Source organism: Cyprinodon tularosa, unplaced genomic scaffold (assembly GCF_016077235.1).
Source record: "Cyprinodon tularosa strain WSP-4 unplaced genomic scaffold, ASM1607723v1 ctg221, whole genome shotgun sequence".
NCBI lineage: Eukaryota > Metazoa > Chordata > Actinopteri > Cyprinodontiformes > Cyprinodontidae > Cyprinodon > Cyprinodon tularosa.
In genome coordinates, this window is record NW_024038824.1 from 353,741 (window position 1) to 377,840 (window position 24,100).

Genomic DNA, 24,100 nt, shown 5'->3' on the forward strand with positions numbered 1-24,100 from the left:
CCGGTGTGGTGGCTAAGGCGACAGAGATAAAGGGATAAAGAAGAGACCTCTGTCCACTGCAGGAAGTACAATGAGATGACATCCGGGCTCTCTGCTGTGACGGGCTCTATGGGTGCAAATACTTCCACTGATGTTTCGTTGTATTCGTCAAAAAAAGTAATAAGAAATGCAACTTAATGTTGTCAAATGCATGACGTGTATCTTTTAGTCCTCATACATGTTCCCATGTTTTTTCTGGTCAGCATGGATCAGGATCTGATTCACAAAGGTGGAAATGGCCCCAATCATTGAAAATATAAGAGGTCCACATTTAAATGGATCTTTTGTTTTGCAAAATAAGGGCTGGGTGTAAGCAGGATTTTCCTCCTTCATTTAGCATTTATTTATCCAGAAAAATTAGCGACAGAAATATTGTTGGTTTTTAAGACAACATCCAAATGAAGTCAAATTAGTTATTTGCACCGAAGAAGCTTAAGTGTAAAGATGAGATCACCTGAGGCTGACTCAAGTTGTAACAAGTGTTGTGACATTAATACCTTTGCAATGGGGGTGCGCTAGTGCTGCCATAATGAACACAGAAGAGAGGGAGAGAAAAGGTGTTTATTTAGATCAGGTACTGGGAACTTCTGTCCTCGAGGGGTGGAGTCCTGAAACTTTAACTGTAGATATATCTCTGCTCAATCGCACCAGAATCTAATATTAAGAGCCGAAGGAGCCAAACAAAGATGGCTGTGACTACCTCCCTTACAGGCTTGATGGAATAACTGTAAGAAGTGAGATGTGGAGCTGGCCAAAAAGAAGCTTAAGCCAACATTAAATGGTTCTTTTTTTCCCCCATTATTTTTGCTATTTTGATTTATTGTACTATAAAGCATCATTGCAGTTCTAGCAAAAAGGGATTCAGAAACATTTACCAAAACACCACATTTAAGTTCCAGCCTGATAGTCTACATGAGGAAGCTTAAATTGCATATCAAGAAATAAAACTAAAGGAGGTTGAGTCAAGCAAACCTTTGGCTCTGATCTTCCAAGGTTGGATAAAAGATTTCCCTAAACAGAAAACTGCAATGAAAAGCGTTTTATAAAGACTGAAACTTGTGTTTACTGCCTGGGTTCTGTGTATGCACATGGTATTAAGTTCTTCACTGACTTAAGAGACTGCGTCTACAGCCTTTGCTGTACATTAGTTGCAATGACATGTATTTGAAAGTCGCAGAAAAGAGCAAAACATGTTTTGTTGATAAGTCAATTTTGTGAAAATAATAATGTAGTCCAATTATTCTGAGTCTATAACATCAGACCTGCCTTCATTAACATCCATCATTTAAAACATTTTCAGAAAATTCATATTCGCTTCAGCTTTCTATCTAAAGTCACTATATTCACACTGGAAAGAAAAAAGCTTCCTTAGCAAAAAAAAAAAAAAGCCTTTTTGTTGTTTCTGAGCCTTACTTGATGAATTACAAGCATTTGGACTCCCCATGTTGGGCCGTCTTGGTAACTGTAACTCTGGAAGGCTCTTGGCTCAGAGCTAATTAACTGTGACTTTCAGTCTCATCGCCCACTGACTCAAACCCCTCCTCCCTCAATGACTCCAAGACTCTCAGCCAAACAACACAGTTGAAACAAGAAAGATGATATCTGCGTTTCAATGTTTGTTTGAGGTGTTTTTGACAGTTGAGGCAGAGTTTGAAGATAATAAAACCACTTCTCAGTAACTTTACGGCCCCTAAAATACCAGTTGGGAATATTTACCACTTTGCATTTTCCAGCCTGGACATGGCCAGAACTTTAAAACTTTCTATCTGAAATTAACTATTTAAAAAAAACAAGTTCAATTTAAAGGCTGGTTTGACTTTCTTTTTTTTGTGTGTTATATTTTTTTACTTTTTTAAACTAACTGTAAAATATATCCTTAATTTTTCAACGGTAATAATATTTCTGTACATTTATGTTCTGTTCTTCATAATTTGTATTTACATTGCTTATCATAATAATTGATGGTCGAATTTGATAATTTTCAAGTTAAAAGCCTGAACTGACAAGGCTATTGCTTACAAACTCAAACCACAAAATCAGGTATGGCTGCTGTAGACATACAGTCACCAAACACAGTAAACCATTTATTTGCAGGTCTCATGCCTTGAATCTTCATAAATCTGTCCACAATCACAGGACTGTAAAACATCCCTGGGTAAATGTATCTCTGCAGTGTTTATATGCATTCAGTCCTGCCTGCTGGGGCCAAAAAGTAGTTTTTCTGCCATGCCTATTAAACAGTTAAATGGGAAATTATGTCATTTCCAGACCTCACTACAGGTTTTTGAGGTAGATGGGATCCAATGCATTTATGTATGAAATGATTTATTCATTTTTCCTATTTGGCTCTTCTGTAGAGAATTTCTACTTCAAAACTTCTAGTGTATTTAGTCTGTATTTTTACAGCAGCAGTGATGTTCATGAACGACATTTTTCTATTTGACCTTTAATAAATTATTACTGTATATGCACAAAAAAATTAATGTGAGACTATGGTTATCTATGGGAAATGAATGACAGGATTGCCTAAAGATCAAAGGTTTGAGTATTCTGGATAGAATAACAACAAGCTGGTCCAAAACTGGAAATAAGAGGTGGATTTTGACCCAAAAAAACAGCAGTTCAAGTTTCCTCAGTAAGAACGGGGTGCAGGTCTTCATCATCCTTGGGAAAGTTGGGAGTAGAGCCTTGCTCCAAAATCAACTGGTGTCAGATGAAGTGAAATCCTACCGTTGGAGATTTTTTTTTGCCCCATGGAGACCTGGAGCTCCATGAAGGAACTGAACATTTATTCTGAATGGGGAATGATTCAGGTTCTCCTAGGAAGTTCTGGACAGGGATGTTATGGATTTTCCATAACCACAACACAGATGGACAGGACCATAAATCTAAACAGTAAGACACTAAATCAGATATCTACTAGATTTTACCCCAAAAGGCATCTTGACTTGCATAAAATTAGCAGCCAAACATCAGAATAGAGAAGTTTACTGTGTTGTTAGAGGATGTATTACAATAAAAACATGGTTACAATATGTATGACAGCAGGGATGGCTGGTTGGTTAGTGTCTTCCTAACATAATAGGATTATCAACATAAAAGCAGTTTCCTGTTTTCACTACACTGCCACAATAGATATTTTTGAAAGGTTAAAGCAGAGGATGAATCAATTTGGAGACCGAGGGATCCCCTTTAAGGCAGGAGGTCTTTGTTGTACTTTTTCATAACTTTCATCCAATCTTAATTCTGATACACGGATGATTGTTTTTGCAATTTTAACCAATTAATCAAACTTGGTTGTCTTTAGGATTTCAACAATATTTTACTAAGAAAATAATCCTTTCCTGCTTTTCGTTGTCTTTATTGATACACTTACAGAGACAAATAGAGATATGGGGTCAAGGTGGCCCATAGAATAACAAGGGGCTCTGCTATAAGAGATAAGATTAATTGAAGAGAACGTATAGTGACTTTGTGTTTACAGAGAGACGTCATTCGCTGCTGATTTTGGTGTAACTGTAGAGCATTCATTAAAAAACAATATCCCCCTGAGCCTGACTCAGATAAATTTGCTGATAGAAAAATGAGGACCAGATGGAGGTTGAAAAAAAAGAAAGAGGGATCAGAGCTGGAAAACCTGGCTGATGGAGGAAAAGACAAAGGGTGCGGGGTTATGAGGAATATGGCGGAGCTATGGCACAACCACAGATATTCCTCCATATCTTCTCCACTTGGTTGTTAAAGTGATCTTGATGCGCTGTTTGAGTTTAATATGACTGCCATTGGACACACGTGACAGGCAGGTTGACTGGCAGGACAAATGAATGGATATTTTCTCTCCACAGCAGCTATTTTTACAGGTTCTCTGACAACAATAAACTTTCAACAGCTCATAAACTGTGGGCAGTTTTGTGTCAAATACGGAACCACAATACAGTCAAAATTCTGTCTTAGATTTCTATCTGGCCCCACTTTATAGCCTAGAAAACAATGTACCCAGTACACGCCTTCAAACTAAAATGAAACAAGTTTCATCACTTGACTTGTTTCCCAGAAGAAACCTATAATTCTGCGACACAGGAAGAGAACATGCAGAAAATAAAAACGTGTAAAGACTAAGGGGTTAGGACTCGCTGATGCAGGCTTGTAATGCAATAAAATCCTCTTGTAGTAGGCAAAAAATCTTGGAAATAACATTGCAACAAAGGAAAATTTAGGAAGAGCTTTAGGGATAGCATTGAAAATTATTTGCTAAAAAATAAATGAGTAAAAACTACAACACTCCCACACAGGAGTCTAACAATGCAGAATCTCTTAGGATTGCTTTGTGCACATTAACACAGCACAATTCTATTTATAAGCCAGGATACAAAAGAGATTATAGTGGTTTTAAACAACTTCATTGCATGAATCATGCAAATGAGTATTCATACAATATGTATAATACAGCATTTACACAATCACTACTTAATAAAATAACTGAATGATAACTTATGCTACACTATGCAAGGACTATCTATACTCATGAAGATAGGCAAAGCTAGATGTAAGTTGGATGTTTGAACCGAGTGTGAAATTGACTGATTTATTCACCCAGTTTTTTTGTTTTGTTCTACCATTTAGGGTAAATTATTAAACTAATAGGTTTTACTCACAGACAGTCCTTTGATCCTTGAATATTTTTTAAAAAGGGACATAATGACAACTAGGCCAGTAATACATTGTATAATGATGCAGTTAAACACTGGAATCTACACCTCTCATCTCAAAGTACATACAGTGTCAAAAACACATACCGGTAGTTTAATAATGTGACAACACTCCTTCAATCAAATTGTTCCACAAGGTTAGACGCTCATAATTTGTTACGACAAACATGCCAAGATAGATAAAAGGTTTTAAAAAGGACTAAACATTTTGTGTGAAAAACAGCATTTAGCGTATTTTTTTTTACTTCTGATTTTGGAAAATGAATCATTCTTAACAAACTCCTGAATCAGTTGAAAACATCTTAAGTTTGGGAATATTTCTGGTTTCATTAAAAAGAAAAAATCATGTTGATACAGATATACTAAGCCTTATTTATACTATAAAAAAAAAAAAAAAATCTGTGCATAAATATTCCTTGTCTAGTTTAGAAAAACAACGAAATATTTTTTGAAATTTCAGTATGAAAAAATTGTTTGAGATGACTATATAATGTTTGAAATAGGGCTGGGCAATTAATTTAAATTGCAATATATTGCAATTTAACAAAATGCAATTTTCACATCAATGAAGCACTAATTTTTAATCACACTATATTTAACGAGAGTAAGACACTAAATTTCTCCCTCCAGCCCTTTAGGTGTTGATTAAAAATTTTAAGTGGGTTTGTTACCACACAGAAAGGTAGAGAGTTGCAGCTAGTACACAGATCCATGCATGCAAGCAGAAGTAAACACTTTTACACACAATGATTACAGTACAGTCCTGTAACAATGGACTCTGAGTAAGCAAGATTTCAAAAACCGAAAGCCTGTGGTGAAATATCTACAAGTCTGGGGTTATTCAGTGCAAATGGGAATCAAAATTAAGTTGCAATCTTGGTTAAAAATAATCACAATTTAAATTTTTGGCTAAATCGTTCAGACCTAGTTTGAAAGCTCAGTATTATCCAGAGTAGTGGGTGTAGGATTTTCTTACCAAGCAGAGAGTAATAGGTCCAGTACAGCAGATATCTGTGGATTTGTCAACAGGACAACTCCATTAGGGGAAACTCAGCCATAGGGTCTAAAACTTTCGTAAATAAAAACTTAGTGATATGAATATTTCCTGCCTCTTTGAGTTAAAATTAAAATAACCAAAGTACATTTTTATTTTTTTTACAATCACTGACATCAGGATGGTGTTCGGAAACTGTAAAGAAAGAAATATGTCTGATTTGCAAAACTGGTAAAAAGATGAGATGATCTCAAATTAAAGTACAGAAAGAGTTAAGAATGTGATTCTTTAAGAGTTTATCTAGAGAAAACATATATCCCCCTATCAATGTAATAACAGGGTTATAAACATCAGGATGGATCCAAGGAAAGCAGAGCAAGCATTTACTGCTGATCCAGTATTGTCCTGCTCCAAAGCCTTCTAACCTTCTTTTCATTGGGGAGTTTCTTCTTATTCTAGAATGCTACTGCCTGCTTTCACAGTCACAGTTTTGGCTGCAGAGATGGTGAAGGGGAAGCTACCACTGCCGGCCGCAGGCCATCTGTCAGTGGGCCAACAGCGGAGACAGCGACTTGTTGAAAAATGCTCAGTTACTCATGAGATCAATTCTGGTGTGTGATCATACCACTGGGCTTCTCCAACCAATAGCTTGGAAGGATGAAGATAGTTTATGATGCAGGAGGTCTTTTTTTAAAACTTTATGTTCATATTTAATTTATTCATTTAAGAAAACCTAAGAGATCTTTAAAGAAGGCTGTTCTTGTATCTAAACTTTCATCAGAATGATTCGAGTTTAGTCAGCTAAAACCACTTCCTATTAAACTCAGTACTTCAGATCTTTCACTCTATGGACCAGTCTCCTACAGAACAAACACTTTCTGTCTGCACGTCTGACCGGACCTCTTTAAACATCTCAGATTTCGTAGAAAAGTAAAGGATCAAGCTCACATGCATATTTTACATTTCCCAAATTCCTCCTTAATCAAGGACGTCTGTGGGAAATGTGTACAAGATTTTTCTCTCACATGTTTCAAGTCAGAACAAAACATTTTACAACTATGTTCACAGAACCCTACAACATTATTGAAGCCCTGGGTAATGACATGTAAAAAAAAATCCTTAGGATACCTACTTGGCGTGGAAATTATGTCAGTTACAAATTAAGGAATACTTTTCGACAAAGTCACTGGAGACCAAGGTTGAGTAGCGAGAACCAATAATCGATCCAAACCCATTCTAATGTTGTCATTAATTTTTTTATTTTTATTTTGGTTCCTTATTCTAATGCTCAGTCTGCAGAATGGAAATGGAAGCTGGCTAATATCAGCTAAAAAGAATCTGCAGGAGTGTGTGCACAACTAAACGTTTATGCTGCTGCATTCAAAAGTGTGGCTTAAATTAAATCATATAAATGACCAGATGGCTATCTGCAACACTGGCTATGGGATTATACTAAGCAAAGGAGCCCTCGGCTAACATAGCTGAACACCCCTTGACTCAGGGGATGAGACATATCCTACTTGTTGCACAACAACTCGCATCTCTACTGCGACCCACTGTTGAAGACGACACGTCTTCTGTTACAGTTCACAGAGTTGGGGCACAGAGACTGATCAACTAACCAGCTCAAAGACCCTCTTAAGTTAAGGTGGTGATGACGGAGAGAGAGTGGGAATTTAGACCACATTTAGACTGGAGAAGCTTGATAATCATCTGAAGGCAGACAGACCTCTGGTAACTCTGAATGGACTGAAATCTTGTAGCCCCCTGCTGTAGAAGCACAGGCTTGTTCCAAGTTAATCAGTTAACATCAAAGTGATTGAATGATGGCTGTGGTCAGATAAGACCAGCGCTAATCTTGGTGACCAGCCTCAACACAGTCAAGCACTGAGGTGGAAACAGCGGCTGGCTAGTTTAAGTGTTAAGTCACCCGTCCTCCAAACAGGAATCCTAGGTTTATATCTGGAGGGAATGAACCAGTGTGGGTCCTTAGGCCATTGCGCTTGGAATCTAGAGGCTAGCTGCCCACTGCATGGGCTGCATGGATGGGTTAAATGCAGAGTTCATTTGGTAGCCCTGTACTTGTGACAGTGTAAAGAGAATAAAACGCTGTCTATTTTTGTGCTACAGAAGAAAGATTTCAATGCATCATAGGATGACTGATGATCAAACGTTGAACAATAACCTTCTTTTTTCAATCAGAACACAGTTTAGTCTTCGTGCATGACTATGACCCAAAACATTTAATGACAATAAAATGAGTAAAAAGCACCGACTTGCTTCTTCAGCCTCCAGATTCCAAAGAAAAATTGTTTAAGGAGTAGAAGCGTTTAGCTGCCAAGAAACAGAAAATACTCCCTGAGATCCATCTTATCACAATGTTTGGAAAAAAAAGTTTCCTTCTCCATTTCTGTCATATTTTACTTAAGGATTAAATTATTTAACAGTAGGTTAGACAGTAGTTTTTTTCTGAATATTAAGGATCTATTCTTTAAAATGAAACTACAGCAGAAACAATATTCCATCAACGATCAGTCGTCTAAATACTTAAGTCATAATAGCAAATTCTAAAGTTGTTATAAATGTATTTGTTTTAATTTAAGGTTGACAAATACCTGATTAGCTGGGATTTAAACTACTTAAATTTAAGTTCTGCATATTTGCTTTATTCTGCTGAGAAATTCAGTGAGAGGGATTGCATTCAAGTCAATGAGTCGATGCAATCAACTGGTTTTCCTTAGATAGAAAACTTTGAATCAATTTGACTGTATGATCTGGTGAACTGTAAAGTGCCTTAAGATGACATGTGTTGTGAATTGGCGATATATAAATAAACTGAATTGAATTGAAGATAGGATTTTAACTGCTCCCTCACTCACATCTTCAACAAAAAAAACTTTTTACAACCCTGCTGTCTCCATGGGAGGACTGGGGGCTAAATCTAATTTAAGGTAGATAAGCAACAATCTGATGAGAAGAAAGTATTGGTACTTCAAGCCATTTCTATACTGAATACAGGATTCCAAAGCAGTTTATTAGGAATTCCAAGAGTTTCTAACTCGGCTGCCTCCCTGCAGAGTCCTGAGGGGGTCCTGAAACCAAAACAGACAGACAGGCCACATTTTTCTCAGTCTGTTTTTCTCCGTCACAGAAACATGAGGAGAATGGTACCGACAAGCTGAAACAAAAACATGTGGAACTGAATAACGACGGAACATGTATGTCTGTGTGAACAAAAGACGGGCCATGTGGTACAGATCAAGTCAGAGAATACGGAGTGAAAAGTGTGTGTGTGTGTGTGTGTGTGAACGCCTCGTCAGGAATCTGAAGAGGAAAAGAAGGAGGCCACCAGTCGACGCCACAGCTGGTTACAATCACAGCAGCAAAAGATGTCACACACACATACACACACACACTCGTTCTGCCATCGTAGTGAGGACCACGTGTTGACTTCCACTGACTTCTGTTGATTTTAAGTCATTTTCAACCTTTTCTATACCCTAACCCTAAAACTAATCCTAACCATTACCAATGCATACTTCACCCTAACCCTAACCAATTGACACCTTAGCCCTAAACCTAACCATTAGCAAAATAGCACGTGAGGCAAAATGTCCTCACTTTGCAACAACTGGTCCTTAATTTGATGGTGAAATTAGAAAAATGGTCCTCACTCTGAGGGCTAGACAGGTACACACACACAAACACATACATACAGATCTGCTTGCCTACAGGCTTATTTCACTGTTTGATTGTAGAAAACTGAAACTAATGCTAAGGAACCTGGATGCAGTTTGGTGAGGAATCCAGCATTTACCCGTAAAACTCACCTAGAAACAAACCAAAAGAAAAACCTCAACTATTTGCTTACAGAATAACTTTAAAAAGTGTTTAAAATTCATTTAAAGCTGTTTAAATATTAGATTTATGTTTTTATTTTTTTAAATAATACATCCTTTGTTCATCTAAATCTCTTTAACATCAAATAAAACTTGTTAATTTAGTCTAGAAGGTTTTTATTAAAATATTTCTTTTTTTTTTTTTAGACATTTAAATTTTTAAAATGAAAATAATGGCTTCTGTTCATTATTTAGTATAAGAACTTAAATAACCAGTTGGAAATGGGTGGAGTCTGATCCTCAACTCAGATCAAAAGACTTCAGGCTTTTGTGAAGTAGTGAATTAAACAGATGACAGCTACCCAAAGGCTAATGCAAACAATAAGTCTGAGCAGTTCCTCAGTTTCTCCTAAACATCCAAAAGGGCTGCTTTAATAACTCTGGGGCCTCTTCTTTACCTGCAGATTTATGATTGGTTGATTAAAAGGGTCGTCTGAGACCCATTAAGGGTGATTAGTTGTCAATAGTTAACTACAATAACACTAAAACATAATAAAGTTAAATAAATTGTTTGTTTTTTTTAATTGATGCAAACCCTTGCCACTTTATTGCCACCAGGAAAACCAAAAAACATAGAACAATATAATTTTTAGATAGTTACTTGAAGGTAATATTGATGCCTGCTGTTGTAGAAACATGAAATACTGAGTTTACAGTTTCCCTGGTTGGCAGGGACAGGAGTCTAAGCAGAGACTCCCAGACTTCCCTCTCCGCAGACACCTACTCCAGCTCTGCTGGGAAAAGCCTGAGGCACTTCCAGGCCAGCCGAGAGACATAGTCCTTCCAGCATGTCCTGGATCATCCCTTAGGCCTCCTCCGGCTGGGATGTGCCTGAAACACCACTGAACTAATAAATCCAAGGACTGTCTATATAAAAGTTGTCCAAACCACTTCAGCTGACTCCTTTCCATGTGGAGGAGAAGCAGCTCTACTCTGACCCTCTTCTGAAAGACTGAGCTCCTCACCCTATCTCTAAGGGAGTGCCCAGCCACCCAGCGGAGAAAGCATTTCGGCCACTCGTATCCTAAATCTTGTTCTTTCAGTCATGGTCAAGATGTCATGACTGTAAGTGAGGCTATGAAGGTAGACTGACCAGTAAATCAAGAGATTTCCTTTTTTGCTTAGCTCTTTACCACAACAGTTACATAAAGGTTATGAACAGGACCAGGCAGCCCTGTCGGAGCCCAACGTGCACTGGGAACAAGTCTGTCTTAATTATGGCAACTGCTGTGTTTTTACAGAGACCAGATGGCCCCTAGTAAAGGGCCCCAACTCCATACTCCTGAAGCATGCACCACATGGCACCATGAGGGACATGGTTGAATGCCTTCTCCAGGTGGACAAAACACATGTTGACTGGTTGGGTAAACTCCCAAGCACCCTCGAAAACACTGCAGAGAATGTAGAGCTGGTTCACTGTTCCACGGGCAGGACAAAAAACACACACTGCTCTTCCTTAGCTTAGATTTGACAATCAACTGGAGTCTCCTCTCCAGGACACTGGCATAGGCCTTCCCAGGGAGGCTGAGAAGTGTGATCCCTCTATAATTAGAACACTACCTCTGGTCCCCTCTTTTATGCAGGGGAACCACCAGCCTGGTCTGCCAATCCAGGAGCACTGTCCCAGATCTCAATGGGATGTTGAAGAGGCGTGTCAGCTACAACAGCCTGACAACATCCAGAGCTCTAAGGTACTAAGGGCAGATTGCATCCACCCCTGATGATTTGCCATCATGGAGCTTTTTGACCCCTTCAGCGACTTCAGCCTCGGGGATGAACAAATCCAGCCCACGCAGCCATCTCTTCTTCCATCACGGAAGGCATGTCACTGGATTATTTAGAAAGTGTTTCTTCCACCATCCACAATGTCCTCTTTAAGGTCCACTCCCACTGACAACAGCGTTAGCAAAGCACTGATATCCTCTCTGGAGACACTAGATTTTTTGCCAGAATTGCTTTGAGGCCAACTGATAGTCTTTCTCCATGGCCTCCCAAAACTCCTCCCAGGCCAGTGTTTTTGCCACGGGGCATTGAAAAGCTTGGCCTCACGTCACCTGCTTGCTACAGTACATCAGGAGTCCCACAAGCCAAACAGGCTCGGTAAGACTCCTTCTTTAGCTTGACGCCACCCCTTACTACCGGTGTCAACCACTGGGTTCAGTGATTGCCGCCACAACAAGCACCTCAGACCTAATGGCCACAGCTCTGGGCGGCCGCATCGCCAATGGAAGCAGAGAACATGGTTAACTTAGTCTCCACGTCTCCAGCTTACCCTGGAATCTGAGACGTCTGAACAGATAAATAGTTATATGAAGCTCTAGCGGAAGTTCAATTGAAGAAACTCTGACTTACCTCCATCCAATCAGAAGCTAATCCGTCTCCGAAGCGAGCCATTCAGCTTCGAACTACTCCACCACAAGCCCAATCAGCGTCCTGCTCTCACTTTATAAACACTCCAAATCTTCATCCCAGCCGCTATCCTGCAATCGCAATGTCGGACTTCGATTCAGACGACAATTCAATTCTCCCTGCTCACAGAGGCTCCCGTTTGGCTGCTCTCGCATCTCCTTCTTCCGCATTGCGCTCCGAGGGCGTGTTGCCGGGCTCCGGCATGGACTCTGCTCGGCTGTCTCGGCTGGCCTCCCTCCTGCCTCCTCGTGGTTCATCTCCCTCGCCCCTGGCCGCAAAGACATGCAAGTCCTCCGCTCCTCCCGCCAGCGCAGAGGGCTCCAGATGCGCCCGCTCCTCTCATCGTATTGATGCGGGCTTTGGACCTTCTCCAGCTTCCCGATTCGTGGCGGCACCCACGTCCGGTCCTTCAGCTGTTTGGCAGCTCCCGGCCTCCCTCCACTCCTCTGGACTCTCTAACTCAATCCGTTTCGACGCTGTCCGCACGCTCTGAACCTGGAAAATCACCGCACTGCCACGTCATCCCTGCCGCTGCCTGCTGAGACGGACCTCCCCCCCCCCCCCTCATTCACATTAAGGATCGCCCGCGGGCCAGCCCTAGGTAAGATGTATCCAACCATGTTTTCTTCCATATCTTCTATCATTAGATTCGCTTCATGCTTGTCTGCCCCTTATTTAGGCATACACTTTATTCCCATGCATGCTATATTTCACTAGCCTAGCTCTAATTATTCTAGGGAAACTTGTTAATTTAGTCTCTCTTTTCCTCCCTCCCCTGAAGTCGCATCAGCAGGTGACGTCTCAGCTTAATCATTGATCAGCCCGTCATCTTACTACCCCTTATCATTTTCTGATTATCGCCTTGTCTCCCCATCTTCTGTCGTCTAATAATTATAATAATAATTATAATAATAATAATAATAATAATCATAATAATATAAAAATAATAAAAAAAATAATAAAATAATAAATAAAATAATTAGATAATTAAAAATATTAAAAAAATAATAAATAATAACAAATATAAGACGATATTATCAATCTCCTGCATGCTCCATTTACGGGTGCTGGTTCATCCTTAGGTTTTGGGGGGTCTTCAGGTTAGGTGTTCGTGGTCCACGGCCTTTATTCTACACCCATCATCTGCCCTGGAGGCTACCCCGTTCCATAGCCAGCCGTCGAGGGGCCGTTGGGAAGATCGCATATCCGCCCACCACGATATTTGCAGTAGTAAAACTTTATTAGGTCGCTTCTCCCGTTTCTTATGCCCTCACCAGAGCATCATCCGGCAGCAGTTCTAACATTTCATCATCTAGCGCATCATGTTCAGGCTTTCTAGCTCTTCATTACACCCGAGGGTTACCCCACGTCACTCGATGGTTCTTCATCACCTCAGGATACTTCAGATTCATGCGGCTTCCCTCAGGGTGTATCCTGGGCATCCGTTCCGATTGGAGCAGCTACGTAGTCAGCTACTCACGGGGTTTCTGAGGCTCCCTCAGTACTGGGCCGATGGTCTTAGCCTATACCTCATCTTCCGCCCAGATCTCATCAATTCTCGCAGCGCAGCACTCTCTCTGCCTCTAGGTAACTCTAACACAAATACTGGTGGTGGTTCGAACTCTTTCTCATCATTACCTGACCTAACCATGCCCATCCTCTAGCTCGTCTTCTCCTCCTCCTACTCATCAGTTATCAACATTCTTGCTTTGTGCAGCCTTCATGCTGTCTCCCTGCTATACTTATGCTGTCTTAATTCTGGCTTATACGTGCAATCTCACCTTTATGTCAGGCAGCATCATGCCTTCCCTTGTGTGTCTCGTCGTGTCTGGTCTACGTCTCGTCATGCTCTTTACGCCATTTTGATGCATTCCCTAATGCACCAATATGCACCATGTCTGCGTCTCGTCACGCGTCTGTATTTCGTCATGTCTTTTGTTCATATATGTCATCATCCGCAAGATATATGTTTTATGTCATCCGCAAGAATCATCCGCAAGATATATGTTCTATGTCATCCGCAAGAATCATCCGCAAGATATATGTTCTATGTCATCCGCAAGAATCATCCGCAAGATATATGTTCTATGTCATCCGCAAGAATCATCCGCAAGATCATTATCAAACTCATCCGCAAGATTCATCATCATCTCACCTTATGCCAGGCAGCAACATGCCTTCCCTTGTGTGTCTCGTCGTGTCTGGTCTACGTCTCGTCATGCTTTTTACGCCATTTTGATGCATTTCCTAATGCACCAATATGCACCATGTCTGCGTCTCGTCATGCGTCTGTATTTCGTCATGTCTTTTGTTCATACATGTCATCATCCGCAAGATATATGTTTTATGTCATCCGCAAGATCATTCAGCTCATCCGCCAGATTCATTATCAGACTCATCCGCAAGATTCATTATCAGACTCATCCGCAAGATCCATTATCAGACTCATCCGCAAGATCCATTATCAGACTCATCCGCAAGATTCGTCGCCGTCGTCATCATCACCGTCGTCGTCATCATCGTCGCCGTCATCATCACCATCGTCACCATCGTCATGGGGTTCATCATCATCATGGGATCATCATCGTCATCATCATCACCATCATCATGGGATCACCAGCATCATCACCATGGGACCTTCAGCACCATCATCATGGGTTCATCGTCATCATCATCGGGGGATCGTCATCATCAGCAGCATCATCAGCATCAGCATCATCATCATGGGGGAATCATCATCATCATCTTCATCATCACGGGATCATCATCGTCATCACGGGATCATCATCGTCATCACGGGATCATCATCGTCATCACGGGATCATCATCGTCACGGGATCATCGTCGTCATCACGGGATCATCATCGTCATCATCACGTGATCATCATCGTCATCATCACGGGATCATCATCATCATCATCACGAGATCATCATCATCATCATCACGGGATCATCATCATCATCATCATCACGGGATCATCATCATCATCATCATCACGGGATCATCATCATCATCATCATCACGGGATCATCATCATCATCATCATGGGTTCATCACCATCATCATGGGATCACCAGCATCATCACCATGGGACCATCATCATCATCATTATCATCGGGGGTCATCAGCAGCATCATCATCATCAGCATCATCATCACGGGGGAATCAGCATCATCAGCATCATCATCATGGGGGAATCGGCATCATCATCATCAGCATCATCATCATGGGGAAATCGGCATCAGCATCAGCATCATGGAGGTTCGTCATCGTCATCATCATGGTTTCATCATCATGATCGTGGGTAAGTATTCATCGTCATCACCATGGTTTCATCATCGTCATCGTGGGTATGTATTCTTCGTCATCATCATCATCATCTTCAGTAGTAAGTTTTCAGCGTCAACCTTGGTCACCATTCTCTTCAACAACCTGGCTCGGTAAGTTGTTCTCAAATCTTCTCAGCATTTCACTACGCACACTTTTATTCTGTCCTTAGCGTATGCCTCACGAGCATACGGACTTTCCGGCCTCTACCTCGGCTTTTTTTTTGGGGGAACATCCCTATTCTCATTTATCTACTCATGCATGTTAAAGCATAATTCAGCATGAATGTTCCTGCCGAGGTCTGAGCGCCAAAGACTATACTTTCTATCAATAAATTCTTCTAATTATCTTTTCTCTCTGTGTGAGTTTTTCAGATTGAAATGAAGCTCTAGCGGAAGTTCAATTGAAGAAACTGTGACTTACCTCCATCCAATCAGAAGCTAATCCGTCTCCGAAGCGAGCCATTCAGCTTCGAACTACTCCACCACAAGCCCAATCAGCGTCCTGCTCTCACTTTATAAACGCTCCAAATCTTCATCCCAGCCGCTATCCTGCAATCGCAATGTCGGACTTCGATTCAGACGACAATTCACCCACCTTCATCCCCTTCTCCGCCATCGCAGCCGAATCGTCCTCCATGACTCGACTTCACCTCAACCTCATTAGAGAGTATTAATCCCAGTCGTCACCATCCCCTGTCTCACCGCATTGGTCCGGCAGAAGACCACCATGTTGAGCCCGGTTCTGCCAGAGGTTTCTTCCCAAGGGGGAGTTTTTCCTCTCCACTGTCGCTTCATGCTTGCTCATCATGGACAGTTCCCGAGTCTCCGAGTGAAGCCTGGCGTCAGCTCCCTCAGTCTTCTAGTCCCACATTCTGCTCAGCAGATCACCTTGTCAACCAGCTCCGATTAAACCACCACCAGTTTCAGGCCGGGGGAACATCCCTATTCTCATTTATCTACTCATGCATGTTAAAGCATAATTCAGCATGAATGTTCCTGCCGAGGTCTGAGCGCCAAAGACTATACTTTCTATCAATAAATTCTTCTAATTATCTTTTCTCTCTGTGTGAGTTTTTCAGATTGAAATAAATTCATCATTATCATTATTGTTATTATTATCATATTAATTTTATCATTATCTGTTTTTTGATATTTATAGCTCTTATTAAGTTAGAAAATTACAAAACGCAAATAGATAAGCATCTTAATGCAGAAATATTATACTATGTATCAATTACCATCATATGATGTAATAATAGTAAGACATAACAGGTCACTGCTTATGAGGCTGGGGGTTCACAGAGAGTTACATCCAGGAATAGTAATTGAAAGTTGAAAGAAAGGAAAAATGTGACAGAAAATGGTGCAAAAATAACAGGAATAACCACAGCCTGAGGAAAATAGTGAACCAAAGTCTGATACTTTGAGAAAAAAAAAAAAACTTTAGCTCTTCAGTTATAGTCTTATTTATAGTGACATACCAATAAACACCAAGATAATGCAATGTAATGTCCAAAATACCTTTTGCTGTTAAATGGTAACTGCAGCGGTAACATGAGCACTTCGAGATGCATAATACAAAAAAGTTTTTAGGGTTGTTAGTACTACACACCTTAGCTAGGACAGGCTGGAGGACATCAAAACTAGATCAGCCTTAAATGTCTTACATTTGAATGATAAGAATAGAGGTGATGGTGTTTTTTCTTAGTGATTTCTGTGGTCATTTTTTGTTGCAGCTGTGTTTGTGTTAAAGTGCTCTAGAAAAAAAATAAGAGTAGTAGTAGGATTACGAGACTGTATACGGAAGCTTACAGAAACTCAGATAAGCCTCTGTAGATAACATGTAATAGTTGTTCAATGGAGGCACCTACCTGTCTGTAGTAAAAGTTGGGGAGTTACCCTTTACTGGACTTTTATCAGTGCAGACGGTCTGTAATCAAGTGATGTATTTGCATCTTTTTTATGTGATACATATAAAACCAATGACTTAATCCGTAAACCAGACTGAACACAGACAGATACCTTCATAGTTCAGTTTCCCTACACTTTTTAAATTATTTTGAAACTATACAGTACTCCATTAAATGTTTACATTTAATGATAATGTCCCTGTTAATTTGCATTTCATTGCTACATGACTTGAAAAGTAAAGCAACAATGCAGCCCTAAAGCTTTGGTTTAATTCAGCAAATAATCAGTTATTACTTTGCTTCGCGCCAACTACAAAGATAATACTTATCATATCTTTACCAGTACAGCTTAAGCCAAAGGAAGCTGAGAAACACCCATATTTGTTTTTAAATGTAGTAATTTCTCTGTAGCATCTCTCAAAAAATAATTGATATAATTTAAAAAACATAATGTAGCAACTTCAGGCTTCCTGGATGGGAAGCAAAACGTCTTCAAACTTGGAAAACAAAGTCCAGTGGTTTGTTTAACTTTTTTGGAATGACTATGACTGAGAATCTTCACCGGCATAAATAAAAAGGTCCCATATTTTACTACATTTTAAAATAAAAAAATATTAACAATGAGGCACCAGAGCATGTTTTTACTGTTTGTGCAGGAAAACTCATTCAAAAATGTCCTTATTCAGGCCTCCTCTGGATTTCCACGCCCCGTCCACCCGAAGGCCGCACCCTCACAACCCGTAACCATGACAATAAGTCAGAGTACATAAAGATACTGGCTAGGAGCAGAGAATAATACACGAGATAAAGGCCGTAGCCTAATCAATGCGCTGCTTCCCTGATTCCCCTTATTACATCATAAGGAGAATGCTTTTTAGACAGAGCATTTTGAGCTCCCATTAGCTAAGATGGAGGGGAAAAGGGATTTTTCATTTGTGAATCTCATAAACAGGCTTCAGGACACATATGACTCTTACAAAATGTTTAGAAAGTAAATTTAGCATAATATAACGCATAAAAAGGTTAATCAGACATGAGCAGCTGACAGAGTAAAGCTTGTTGCAATAACAATCTCTTTCTATGCTGCATCTCTTAAATTTGACAGTTTGATCCGTATATTAGCTTAACTCAGTGATTACCTATTTTGCTCAACAGATGTACAAACTGCAAGAAGTACTTAATAACACTACTTTGCTTTTCTATTATGGAACTTAACTAGTTAGAAGCAAAGAGAATCATTTAAAAATGTTTAAAAATTAACGATAAAACTGATCAAACTTTAGCTATAAAAGATGAAGAAGTTCTAACACACATTTAGTTCCATCAGACATGTAATGTGCGTGTATGTTTGCAGCCCTTCCCTTTGGTTTACCACCATCCAATTCACCAAATCTTTCCCTCTAATTTTCCCTTTTTTTTATTTCCAGTGGCTGCTTTCCAAAAGAGAGGGAAAAAAAGAGGGAAAAAATTCCCAGTCAGGATCGAGATTGGTTGTCTGTGATGAATTGATTGGATAATTTCAACCATACGGGAGCATTCAAACGTCATTAAAGCAACAACATGGCGTTTGTCAAAGGTTAGTCTGCCTGATGCGTGCCAAATACAGAGAACAAGGATGGCTTTGTGTTTGTTTTGCTGTGTTAAGCGTTTAGTCAGGTTTGTTCATTAATCCATGAGTGTAAAATTGTGTATGTTTTTGTATCTATCCTTTTTTTTTTTGATAGACTATAGTTAAATTACAGGAGAATGTTGTAAAACTCACTGTGATAATCTACTAAAAATTGGTCAAATGACAACAAAACCTCAATTGCAGCATTGAGGTTTTGTTGTCATTTTGTTGTCTTAATCTACAAAAGGAACAAGGTTGGTTTCACTCACATTTACTGACAATGTTAAACTGACTCTAGAAGGAAAAAAGAAAACCTGAGTTGGAGATTTATGGACCCCAAGTGGCGATAAATTAGATTGCAATTAAAGAGTTTCTGATTTCTAAAACCCATTTGGATAAAGTTATAGTTTTATATAACAAAAATAACTTTGATGCTCTTCTGTCCTTTATTATTACTGGATCTACTACTTTACATTTCTATATTTTGAGCTTACAATTTATCCTCCTAGTTAAATATCACAATATTACAAACATACGCTCCCCTTTTGAGTACTTGCTCTGTCTAAACACATGTTCCTGGAGTTCACCACCTTAAATCATCTAATTCAAACATTGCTTCCAGGGATTTTACATGTGACAATCCCCGGAAGAGAACAAAGAGTGCTCGGTCTGTATGTATTGTCTTTAATAAATGGGAGACAGTAATGTTTTCTGATTATCTGTTGAGAACATCAATTCAAACTCTGCATACCAAATATTTCTTACAGAACGTCTTACATGGCATCATGTCTTTCACAATACCAGCATCGGGTTGCAGTTTAGAGACAGGTAACGGGCCCATTGCTTTCACTTTCTCTGCCTGCGTTCAGATGATTATCAGTTGTGTAACCAGCTATCAGTTGTGTAACCAGTAGGCTTTCATGGGAGATGCCTACAGAGAGCAGTTCAGTGAAGGCATGGTTGACTGATAAGGAGCTGTCACCAGGTAAACTTGATGAGGAAGATAAACTACGTTGGCGATTTCATGTAAGAAGAACTGATTTTCTTATATGAATCCAACATGTTTCACGTTTAGGGTTAAAACTTCCCTTTAAACATTAGCCCAAAGACCCAACAGGAAAATGGAAGAGCTAGTATAAACTCAGTCAAGAACCAATAAGGAGCAACAGCTACCTTCTTTTATAATATGCTCATAGGTATTGAGTAAATCCTGAGAAGGTTGCACTGGGTTCCCAAACTGCAGCCCAACAATTCAAGGTCTCAGTGATCTTGAGCAGAAGCCATTAGAGGTATCAGGTCAACTTACATAGATTTGCCTCTGCTGGTAACGCTGGAAGAGGTTGTGCATGATGGCGCCATCATGAAGGTCCTCAAGCGTCGCCATGTCTTCCACCCCCCTGACACTGCTGTGGTGCATGGGCTGCACCTTCTGTCTGGTGAGGGCATTCTGTTTGTAAGTGTACACCTGGGCCAGAACAGACAGAACAGAGGTGAGATTCAGAGACAGAAGTGCTAAAAGGAACTTAAGGTTTAGTAAATGTTTTTTTTTTAACTAAAATGTCAAAATGAAAACACCTTAAACATTTCTCATTTTTTCTGTATTCTGGTAACAAAGCATCCTTCAAATATCCCCACTAAAAAAATGGATCTCATCAAACCTTAACCTTCTATGCTTGAACTTCCATAGTGTAAATATGGATTTTAGACAATTCAGTGACACATATCTCAATGGATAAGTTAAATAATGTAAACTATGCATTTGAAAACAATTTCTATTTCAATAGTTAAGAGGAAAAGTTGTCTACTTGTGTGCAAGAGTGGCTCTTTGTCTTTGGTGGGAGCAGGCCACTCTTTTACTGGTTAAAATTAGAAAATGGAATTAAGTTGGACATAAAATGGTAATGCAAAGGTGTTAAATGGCAAAGGCAAAGAATAACCTAGAGTGTTTAAGAGGACCCCTAAATGCAAAGGACAGGATTAGGATTACTTGATGGAGTTTACATTATGTGTTTGCAGGTTGTCAGCCTACATACACAGCTACAATCAATGGAAATGTAATGTTGTTTAATGGTTCTATAAAGTATCCGCTGTGTCTGATAACCTTAGCAGAACCATTTAGATAGCCTGTCATCTGTGGGATGCAGAACACAGTCTGAACAGAAACATTAAGATAATATTAAAGTTTTAAGGCCACATTGGCCAGACAGCTTGGGAAGTGTACCTAAATAACATTACTGGTGATATAAATCTGCTATCAGAACTTAAAGCCAATATCCACTTTTCATGTATTTAAACCCAAGACAGATTAGTTTTTAGTGTTTGGAAACATTTTTGTTTGCATGTTTTTTTTTCTGGTTGTCAGCAGCTAAGGAAAAACACAAAAGAAAGTCACAAAGAGAAGCTAAAGCACCGTCCTCCTTCCATTGGTTACAGCGATTCTCTTTGCATCTCTTGTTTCATGTCTCCTTCAACAGAGGTGACATCTGGTGGGCAGCGTAGATAAATTTGATCCTGAGCTGGTCAGGAGCATGAGCCTAAGGTTTAACGCTGCCAGAAAGAGGCTGCTACCTATTCTAGGTTAAGAAAAAAGTAAGCCTTTACAAGTCTAGAGAAAGCATTTGTCCACACAGAAGAAATAATTCACACGGAAATAAGTTATTTTATTATCAAAACTATATGGTTCTGATAATGACAGTCATTTACTTTTACTTTTCTTTTACTTTTCTCCCTTGTATTTCAAATCAATAATTACAAAAAATGGATATAGGTTTATGACAGATATGGCTTCTTCAGCTCTTCAGTTTGAAACTAGGTGTTGACTTGATCAAATAATTTTTTTAGCTGCAGCAGTCCTGGAAATCAGGCGACTGGAAGCCCCAAACTTTGAGAGAAATCTCGTTCTCTGTTTTTGAGACGAGAAGGACACTTTCAGCAGAGAACAGGAAGGTCTAACAGACATGAGGGATGACTTAAAAAAATTATTGAATTTGAAAATCTCCACTTTAAGATCAGGATCCATGTTTTAGAGTTTCTATACTCCAGTTAAGGATTAATCAATTACTAAATCAGTAAGTGATTATTTCAATATTCGATTATCACGATTGATCCCATTAATTGCTTCAGCTGTACTCAAAATGTAATTAAATAATACAAATTAAAGTATACATGTTGTTACTTATTTTTTTAAGGAGATTTGTACCAGATAAAACTGGGAAATAAAAATAAAACTGGAAATAAAAAATTGAAACCAATAAATTTCCCATAGTATTGTCATTTTTACATCTTTAACAAGAATTAACCAGGACTTGTTTTATTTCTAACTGAAGGTTTGGACACACTGAGGGGATGGTCAGATTTATTGTGATAAAGGCTGGTTTAAGACGAATTGCTAATAAATCCAATGCAACATACATCTTCTGGAATAAAAGCAGTAGAGTTAACCAGCACAAAGTGAACTGGGAGTCTGTAGTCGCTGTAAGACCAGCTGTGGTCGACCAGTTCTCAGGGAATCCTCTGAAAACAAGCCGGTCTCTGTCTGAGGAGTCAATCGCATCTGACCCCAATCACACCCCCTCCCCTCATTGCACATTAACAGGAGAAATGCCCTCCAGCTTCCTGTCAACCTTCATTTCTCACATTCCTCCTGCAGTGACGCTTTAGTGAGAAACAGACCGTCACTGAAGCATTTCTCCAGAAGCTAAATGTGGGGATCACAAGCCGTCATCCCGTCATGTCTGACAGCGGCTTCGTACAGAAAACCAGCAATGCATGACAAAAACAACTAAACTAACTGAAAGGATGGATAATGCCTTCCTGGGTCTAATCAGGTTGGAACTCCTTTTAAGTGAGCACACTGTTTACATTCACTCCAAGGAGACGCTGTTACAACAACTTTACAGACTTGTTAGACCTGTTTAGTGTCCTTGCACACAGCAACTGTCACAGGTCCTGAAGTTCAAAGATGTAAAGTGCTTCAGAGCTATAAAATTAAAACTTCACTTTGCAGTGACCAATATGTAAAGGAATCTGTAAAACTCCTACAAACGGCCCCAAGCATTACACAGTCCTCATCCAGGTATTAAAGCCCGGCCCCAGCAGGCCTCCAGTGAAGCACAGGTTGCCCTCAGATTTTCACTTAATCACGTTTCTATATTTAGCTCATTTGTCTATTTAGAGAGGCGAAGAGGGTCCGTACCTCAGATATAAAACCACAGGGGCCAGACACTAAGCCCAGCAACAGATGCTACAGGAGGAAATCTCTGGGATACAAAGCAGTTTGGCCTGTGACATCGCCTGGATCAGTCAGAATAAAACTTTTTTGTCCATTTAGAGCTGAAATAATTAATTGTGATTAATCGACTATTGAAATAATCATCAACTAATTCAGTAAATGATTAATAGTTAACTGGAGTATCTAAAACATGCCTGTAGCTGACAGAGCAATCCAATTAGAGAAGTAATTATGCCAAGAGTGTAAAAAAAATATAAATATTTTGCATTCAAGATTGTCTGTCAAAATGCTCTATCCAGAACTCCTCAAGTGGAAAAGTTTGAGTTTCACCTGGTTTAATTTATTAAAACGTCTTCTTTAAAGGTTCAGAAGACAAGGTTTTTTTTCCAGGTGGATCATCTAATTTACTTGAATTTCCCCCACCTCCTTTCTCAAGCACATAAACAAAACTAGGAATCTTGAAAGTGTGAAGTCCTTGTGCTACACTTCAAATTTAATATGGCAACCTGCTTGGCATTTCAGGAAACAGTTTACTTGCTTATCAGAAATGGTGTTTCTATCAAAAAATTGGTACAGTCTTTGCTTAAATACATAATGTTTTGGCTTCTATTGTGTCTTATCCTGGTCTCTGGCCAAACCAGTTAGTAAATCCTACTGGTTTTCAAACTAAACACCATTAACCAAGATAGGATGCCTGTATTTTAGATCCAACTCCTCAGGCAAATAGAATGCAGCAGCAGGCACAGAGTCGAGTTGGTGAGCAGGTGTGATCCACAGTCGCTGCCTTTATAACGGCAAGCATACACATGGTAAACCTATAATAATACAATATACAGTATGAATGACTGAGGTATGGGGAGCTGGGGATATATGGAAGAACCATTTAGCTGTTTTATTTCTCTGGATAGTTCTTATCTGAATGCAACAGGGTCCCTCCACTTTATTTGTGTCAAAATGACTCAGATTTATA

General features: G+C 39.6%; 1 protein-coding gene across 1 annotated transcript in view; it reads right to left on the reverse strand.

Moving 5' to 3' along the window:
- myo10 (myosin X) overlaps positions 1-24,100 on the reverse strand; it is a 128,653-nt gene that overhangs the window by 54,368 nt on the left and 50,185 nt on the right. The window contains exon 3 of the mRNA XM_038286165.1: positions 20,206-20,364. Coding sequence (XP_038142093.1) covers positions 20,206-20,364 — 159 coding nt within the window. The remainder of the gene's footprint in view (positions 1-20,205; positions 20,365-24,100) is intronic.